The sequence below is a fragment of the Solanum pennellii genome, chromosome 9 (genome assembly GCF_001406875.1).
Source record: "Solanum pennellii chromosome 9, SPENNV200".
NCBI lineage: Eukaryota > Viridiplantae > Streptophyta > Magnoliopsida > Solanales > Solanaceae > Solanum > Solanum pennellii.
Window position 1 is genome coordinate 81,473,746 of NC_028645.1, and position 8,969 is coordinate 81,482,714.

At 28.9% G+C, this 8,969-nt stretch overlaps 1 protein-coding gene across 1 annotated transcript; it reads right to left on the minus strand.

Annotated features, from left to right (window-relative positions):
• Positions 1-5,511: 5,511 nt before the first annotated feature.
• LOC107029637 lies at positions 5,512-6,674 on the minus strand. The gene is made up of 2 exons (XM_015231070.2): positions 6,454-6,674; positions 5,512-6,185 (listed from the first exon to the last, which is right to left on the minus strand). The coding sequence occupies exon 2, from the start codon at positions 6,163-6,165 to the stop codon at positions 5,725-5,727; it is 441 nt and encodes a 146-aa protein (XP_015086556.1). The 5' UTR covers positions 6,166-6,185; positions 6,454-6,674; the 3' UTR covers positions 5,512-5,724.
• Between the last annotated feature and the right edge of the window lie 2,295 nt (positions 6,675-8,969).

Below are 8,969 nucleotides of genomic sequence, written 5' to 3' on the forward strand. Positions count from 1 at the left end.
CTAACACAATTATAAACATTGTTTTCTTAAAAATTAACTTTGATAATAACAATTGACAAGCAATAACTATGACTATAAGTTCTATGTAAATTTTAATGAACAAAGTTATTTGATTTTTTTATAGTTAACTTTTTTTTTTTTGTAAAATTAGTTAAAGTGTACAAAAATTAATCAGAATATATGGTCATATGATCTTCCACCACCTATGATCAATTAATACTTCTTCTGTCCACTTTTACTTTTTATATTGCATTTTTGAAAATTAATTTAATTAATTTTTAAAGTTAAATTAGATTATATAATTCGATAGTTTAAATAAAAAAATTATATATTCAAAAATTATACGAAAAAATACTATAAATTTCAAAAAGAAATTGCGTATCTGGCATAAACGACATTATCATAATCTATAAATTAGCTAATATAATTATAGTTAGGAATTTAGGATAATTGCCTACCTTGCATATGCTCCTAAAAAAATAAAATAAAATTTAGCGTTACGTTAGCTCACAATTTGTAAACGTAGGGAGTTAGATAGAGTAGGATGGACCACAATTAATTTCCTTTTGAATTAAAAGAAAAAAAGTGTCTGAAAAATATTTTAATTTTGATCGAAGTTATTACGATATTGAATTTTATGGAGAACTTTTTACCCTTTGCACTATTTAATAGCGTACTTTAAAGGTATATATGTGTCTACGTGGACACATTACTTATAATGATGCAATATTTATAATGTCCACGTGAACACATATATACATTTAAAAATGCTCTATTAAATAGTACAAAGGGATAAAAGGTTCTTTCTCGTAACAACAATTTTCGTCAAAGTTCGAATATATTTCAAATCTTTTTCCCTTAATTAATTTAAGTTTGAAATTGAAATTTGACTTGATTCTACCTAAATAAATAGGCTTAACATATTGGTAGTCCTTTAAATTTATCAATATTTTTTTTAGATATTAAACTATGATTTGTTCTAATTAAGCATCTGAATATATAATAAAGTATTTTAATTATATATTTGTACTCAAAATTCAGGGAAAAAAATATGTATTAGTGTTCGTAGATCTTCATTATATAATGAATTAACAATTAAAATATGTCATCTCCTTTAACTATACGGATTAACTTTAATAAGCGGTAGAATCTCCTACTTGATCCATCTGAGGATGATGCACACGATTAAATATTTCACTTCCTTTAATTATTTAAATTTTAAGTATGACAACATGACGTAATTTATAGATTACAATAATGTCATAATAGTTTGATTTCGGTTTGACTTTTTTAAAAGTTTTAAAATTAAAGCAATCTGCTAAAATTCGAGCTTTATTTTAAAGATACTAAATTAAACAATAATCAAATTTTGTTTTTCTTCAGCTTGACTTGGATTGTCGATCTGATATAATTTATCGATTTTCTCTATACTTAATCAATGATAGAAATAAAATCTTTTTATTATTAAGCTTTTTATATTTCTGTTTATTAAATTACATTAAGTATATTATTATCGTGAGATGAATATTTATAAGAGTGCAATTATGACTTGGCTCATCCAATTTTGAATTTGTAATAAGTACATTTTGAATGCATGGAAATTTGTGGGGTAATAATATAATAATTTCTACAAACATTTTTGTCAGTTTTCAATCTCTACGTGCCAATATTTTTCTTAGCCTCCAACATTATTTTCATGCCTAAATAATTATTCATATGTATTTCTCATGAATAGTGATGCCGGAAGTCGATTACCGATTCAATTGAATTCAGTATTAATGCATGTTATTAATTTGGAATCTAAGTTATAATTAATTTTAGCATTGAATAATTTTTAAAAATTTGAATCTAGAACTCATGAAGCTTCAAGTTTTGACTTTTGACTTTGTATCGATATAATATTTTTATTTTTAAGATTCAAATTCGAATTGATTATTTCTAAAAGATTAATACAAGAATATAGTCAAACTTTAATTAAACCAACTATATGTTTCAAAAACAACATAAAGCAATTGGGACAAATTAAAGAAACACGTAACGTGACCAACAATTGGGACCAAAAGGGCCATACTTAACGTCGATGTAATTGTTTCTTTCTTAATTTTGATATTTTAAAATCAAAGTTCTTGCGAGAGAATTTCCTCCCAAATGAGTTATACGCAATAAAAATTTAATTATAATACTGCAATATAAATATTAAATACCGAGCGAGAATCAAAACAACATAAAAATTGGACCAAAAGGGATGGAGTTTTTTTTCTTTCATATTTATTCTTTTTTCTCTTTTGATCAATAAATTGTCATCTTCCTGTCTAGCTTTATAGTTGTTTTCTTTTTGGTTTCCCATTCAGTGTCGGAGCTCACATTTGAGCTCCGATTAAATTTGGATTGCGCTCTGCAAGGTCTATTGGGTATGGGGGCTTCCAACAGAATTTTCTCCATACTCAGAACTCAAACTCAAAACCTTCGATTAAGAATGAAACACTCCCGACAGTGCGTCACAATCCATTTTGGTATCTAGAGTTTTGTAGTTGTTTTCTTTTTGTTTTCCCATTCAGTGTCGGAGCTCACATTTGAGCTCCGACTAAATTTGAATTGCGCTCTGCAAGGTCTATTGGACGTGGGGGTTCTCAACAGAATTTTTTCTATACTCAGAACTCAAACTCAAAACCTTCGATTAAGAATGAAACACTCCCGACAGTGCGTCACAATCCATTTTGGTATCTAGAGCTTTATAGTTGGTTTGTCGTTTTCCATGGTACGAATGGTAGTATTCTCTCTCTGATGAAATAATGTATTCGATGTGCATATCTTTAGCTTTTTCTTTATAAAAAATGTTTCATTTTTTAAATTTAAAATAATTTAATTTTCATTTCTCATTTCTTCTTTAATAATTTGATTTATATAGTCACCGCCACATAATTAAATTGAGACAATTGAATTATATATAGGGCAACTTTCACATATAGCAAACAAAAAATTTATATTTGTATGTTATAGCAAATTTTGCATAATTGCGCTCCATAGCAAACATAAAACTGTATAATTCGCTATACATATACAAGTGTATAATTCGCTGACCTAAATTGTATAATTCGCTGGCCTATTTCGCTGCAATTGTATAATTCGCTATCCTATTTCACTGCAATTGTATAATGCACAATTGTATAATTCACTGTCTTATTTCGCTGCAATATTAAGTGTATAGCAAGAAGATATATGTTTTTCTCTCGCTTTATACATAAACAGAAACACAATATATACACTTCTGTTGTATAAAGCTAGAGAAAATTGTATTTCACTGCAATTGTATAATTCGCGATTGTATAATTCGTCGACCTTTTTCTCTGCAATATTTGAAGTAAAATGTTTGTAAATTGTATAATTAAGTGTATAACACGAAGATATATATTTTTGCATGTGTATATATAATTTTCTCTCGCTTTATACAAAACAGAAACAGAATTATACACTTCTGTGTATAAAGCGAGAGAGGCGAGCGAGAATGGAGAGTGGCGAGCGAGATTTCTGGGAGAGAGACGCTGGCTAATTTTAGCTAACGTTTGCTATGGAGCACAATTAAATCAAACCCTAGCTATTCTATTTATTTTAGGTTATTAGTTTGCTATTATATACAATTTCCCCTTATATATATCGCTACTCCCTCCGTTCTAATATATTCATCTGATATAAAACTTTCGAAATGAGTATATACAAAAACTTCTCATCAAATGTATATTTGGAGTCAATGAAATATTAATTATTTTAAATACGAAAAATATGTCACATACGTAAGTTGAAACAAAAATTATAAATATTTATAGAAATGGTCATGACCAACGACGTTGCCACATAATTAACTGATTAAAGGATAATCAATTGAATAATCTTTATCTAAAAATAATATATTCTCAAATATCCTTAATAAATCTAGGTTAGCTATTGGTGATGACTACTTTTTTACTTTTAGGTACAAGAAATTCATTAATAATTATCATAACTTTAAACTGTATCCAATTAATACCCATTTCCCCATGAACTAATCAACGGATATATTGATCATCAACATACAGTACAATTAATTAAACATAGAATTTCACATCCTACCAATCATCTTACAAAATATAGCTAAAATGTAAACAATTCTCATTTATTACTAAAAAAATATATATATCTCGAGACTTTAGTTTGAGACTTTTAATTAATGAAATAGAGTTATCAATTTATTATTTTTTTAAAAAATAATAATAATATGGTGTTTGATCTGTTTGAGCGCATCTTAATTATTGTAAAACATAGGTAGCCAATTTGTTAGTATATCTTTGAGTTATTTTACTCACACAAGTAATGTCCAGCACTCTTTTGCTGTTGTTATTAGTACTTGACTCTATAGGTTCGATGTTTTGCAAGAACCTACTCTTACCCAGTACACGTAATTGAAATAGGATCGATTGACTTGTATTCTACTTTTCTTTAGTAGCTCGAGTTACACATTCAAGAGAGGATGAATAGTGAGTTGATTTATGTTTCCATTCTTTGGGGGCTTTGGGACTAGCCATCTCGATTATATTCATAATTGAGAAAGGGAAAGGAGTCTAAATCAATGGATATTAACGAACCATTATTAATGGACATTGCATATAACACAATCAGTTCGATATAAGCTCTGACTCTAACAGAAATTGCTTACTTTCCTACTACCAAAGCAAAGCGCATGTTTTTTTTTTTTTCCATATTAACTAGCATGAATATTAAATATCTTCTATCTCTATATTCTAAATTGAGATATGAAAATAAATCATTAATATCTCATCTCACAACCACACACCCCCACCCCACCTCACCTTAACACATTTGGTCGATTTCCAGTTGATTGCCTCAACCTATCGATTGACTGAGTTGGAAAAGAAAGTTTTAGAAGGCTACGATTCTATAAGTTTCGTGTATCCAGACTAATACTAATCCAAGTCATTTCATGAATAAAATGTAACCAAATCAACCAACCAAAAAAATAATTTGTTACAAAAAAAGATCTTATTGTTGCATCGAAAGAGATAAATGTTGACTAATCTAGCTAACATTAAACTTGGTCAAATGAAATGGTTGAATAATTGAAAAATGAGATTATTCAGGAATACACACACTCCAGTCACTAACCCTGTCTTCGACATTCCCTCCTGGTTATTAAGATAAAGACTTCAAACATGGCCAACCCGATAGTATATGCAAGGTCCGGAAACAAATACACAATCATATAATTTGATCGACGATTACTAGCAATTCTAACTTCACACAACCTGCAATCCATACTAAAGGACGGATTTTTGAGATTAGCTCGCGGGACACTATATCCAAAGCACCCACCCAAAGACACACATTTACACGTCCATGCAAATATGTTTATTTTTTTGCATGCACATATGCGATGATCGATGCATGAATATATCCCAAAATCATGAAAATATCATGACAAATTAAGAAATATATAAAAAAATAAAACATAAAAACTCATTAAAGAAATAAACAAGATAGTAGTAATATATATGAAAGCTGGCTGTCTATAGCCAGCACATAACATTCATGAGTCATCTAATAACAACAACACAAAATTCAAATAATAACCAAAAACAAACAATATAACAATAATAAAAACCGTATCATTTTTTCCGTTCCGATACGTCTCGTCTCATGCCTCCGCCTTTTTTTTTTCTAATTTTTAAAATGTCACATCTGAATCCACTGTCCCAGCTGCGTCGGATTGACAATACCAGGAATGTGGGTCCCATCACTCCTCAACAAGCTAGATATCTCAACATAATTCTGGCTCGGCTTCGGCTCATCCGGGCTCGACTTTCTCTTCTTCGGGTCAGCTACAGGAGTAGCAGCAGCATTAGCTCTAGGTCGAGCCGGGTCAAATTTCTGACCCAATAAAGTACCTTTAGTTAAATACTCATAAGCCATATACCCGGCTAAAACTGAATTAGGCATTTGATGATGATGACCCTTTTTCTTCGGGTCGGGTTTAGGGAACGACGTCGTAAGGTTAGCATTACTAACGGACGTTAGTGGATTTGACGGTCTTGGAGACGAATAAAACGTGTCTCGGTCTTTTCGCTTCCGTGATGACTCGTCAAGAGTTAAGATTCGCCGTGAGTGATAATTCATCCTAGCCGTCCAATCTTAATCTACAACATGCCACGTCACCACACTTTTAAAATAAAATAAAAAAGCGATAAAAAAGGAAAAAAAAAAAGTGAAGTTACGGTTAAGGAATTATGGGGTTTGGAAAGATAAAACAAATAAAGCAAAAGGTTAGAAAAGTAAATTCACTCTAACAGGTACATTTCTCGTTGAGAAAAATAAAAATAAAAATATAAAAAGTAAAATAAATAATTTTTTTTTTCAATTTAAAATACAGTAAAAAAAAAAGATTAAAATTGAAAGAGAAATTACTGGAGAAGAGGAAAAGAAAGAGGGTAGTGAGTTTGACGGTAAGTCGACGAAAGATCTAGACAAAGATCGCCGGATTCCGGCGAGAAACGGTGGATTCTGGTGTACGGACGGTGGTTTTAGCGGTGGCTCCGCCGTAGAAGAGGAAGAATTATCACCGGAGAGAAATAGAGAGAGAGAAGAGAGAGAGTTTGGGGGAATGGAAAGATTTATATAAGAAGAAAAAAAAATGAAAAGGGCAACAAGTGTGTATATATACACCTAATAAATGAAATTACCCTTGGTTTTGTGAATTAATAACTAAAATGCCATTGGGTTTAATGGATTGAAATGGATAATGAAATTTGATTGAAATGACATTAAAGTCCTTGCGTTTATCTCGCTAAAAGGGTGTTTTGGGAATGGAAAGATAATGGGTATATTTGGAATAATGAACTAATTAAGGGGTATGGTATTTTTGTAATATAATGTTGAGTTGAGGGTAATTTATATTTGGTGAAATAAAATTTAGAGCCAGCGGTGCTAGCTCCGTGTCTTTAGCATTGCTCTTTAGAGGTCCCCATTTTGGTACCTCTTTGTATTTTTGTAAAACTAATGGGGCTAAAATACAAATAAATGAACTTTGGGGACTATTGTTGTATTATTAAAAGAAAAAAACTACTATACTTTATTAGAGGTCCAAGTCAATTAATATACTATGAGGAAAATCTTAATACATAAATAATTATAAATACAAAAAGTAATCTGGTTATCGAAGTGAAGTTTGGAGAGGATACGATTATATAATTATGAAATAAGTATTCTAATTTATTGAATCGAAGTTTATGTGAGATTTTGAAATAATAATTATTATTGATGTAAATATTAATCGTGTATAATTTTTGTATAATTACTTTACAATATGGTGTAATTGGAAGATAAATGGATTATTGAATATGCCTAAGAAAAGGGAGAAATGGGTGGAATAAAAAGATCTAAGAAATTATGAATTTGTTATTTTATAATGATTGTAATTAGTGACCAAACGATTACAATAATCTTTTGTCAAATAATTGTTGTCTTGGTGTGATGGATTTAATTAGTACGAGGAAATAATTTTCTATAATTTGAATAAATTAAAAAAAAAAAGTTACGAAAAATTCTACACTTTATTTATGTTCCATAAATCTCATAGGAAAAGAGTCATAATTAAAACAACCTTTATAATGCATCATGACCTAATCTCATATAGATATAAAGTTTAAATCAAAATCAAATAACTTACTTCTTTTAAAATTAATCTTCTATATTTATTTCATTGTTTATTTTAAATTTTCTTTTTAATAGAGTAGAGTAGAGTATCGAAATATACAATTTTTTTATAGGTAAGCACTTCGCTTTCCAGATGATTAAACTCGAGGGGAGGGAGGGGGAGGGGGGAGTCTCGAGGATAGACAATTCTTCATAGATAGCGTTTTCAAAATTATTAAACCGATAAAAGAGAAAATAATTGTTATTTTCCTTTTTTAAAATTTTTTTAATTGTTTAAATAAATAAAAGAATAAAGTACTTATTCTTTATGCTATTTAGGATTAAGAGAATATGAAGCAATCCTTTTATTAGTCAAACAATTGTCAATTAAGTTACTTATTTGGTGTGCTAAAAAAACCGAAACAAAAAAGGGAATAAAATAAACAAACCATCAATAAAAAAAAATAAAAAAAAATAAAGTAAGAGACTTAGGGTTCCATAAGAAAATAATAATCTACTAAACTTAGTGGGGTAATATTTCACGTGATTTAAAAAATAAAAATAAAAAAAGCCATGTGACCCAAATTAAAAAACTATTCCCTCTAATTAAAAGAGAATTTAATTAATAATTTAGAAAAAATCTAATTTAAGTCAGCATTATTGAATTTTGTTGAATCTGTATCTTCAATTCGATTTAATCCATTTGTATTAGCTAAAAAAATCCATCCAATAATAATGTGATTTAAATTGTATCATTTTAACTTAAACTATTTCTTTTCATACTATATTTATCTCGCTAAATATAATTTTAAATTTTGTTAAAAGTAAAATCTTTGTTATTGATAAGAAACATGAACTTTGACAACATTTTTCATGTGATTGATTTCTAGTTCTTATTACAATTCTTTGAGAGATATGGATTTTTTTTTTATTTACTTCCCTTTTCTATTTTTCATTTCCTTTAATTTTCCAAGTTTTCAATTAAAAATAAATCATCCCTAAAAAGACAAAAATAAATAGGGATAACATGTCAATCACATGAGATGAGGTCCTAAAATGTTGGTTTCTTGAAGGTGTGGCCATTTGAGTGGAACATTTTCATAATAAACATTTATAAAAATGAGGATTTTTTACATATAATTTACATGAAAAAATTTTAGATCAAACATGACAATAGGAGGTAAAATAATTAAATGTTAGTAAGATTGAATGGAGTACCTGAATTGTAGACAAGTAGATAAACGGAATACTCTTATCTTATTGTGACGGCGTTGATGAGCTGACAACCT

Coding starts and splice junctions, on each gene's coding strand:
- LOC107029637 (XM_015231070.2), bottom strand. CDS start 6,165: ATGAATTATCACTCACGGCGAATCTTAACTCTTGACGAGTCATCACGG.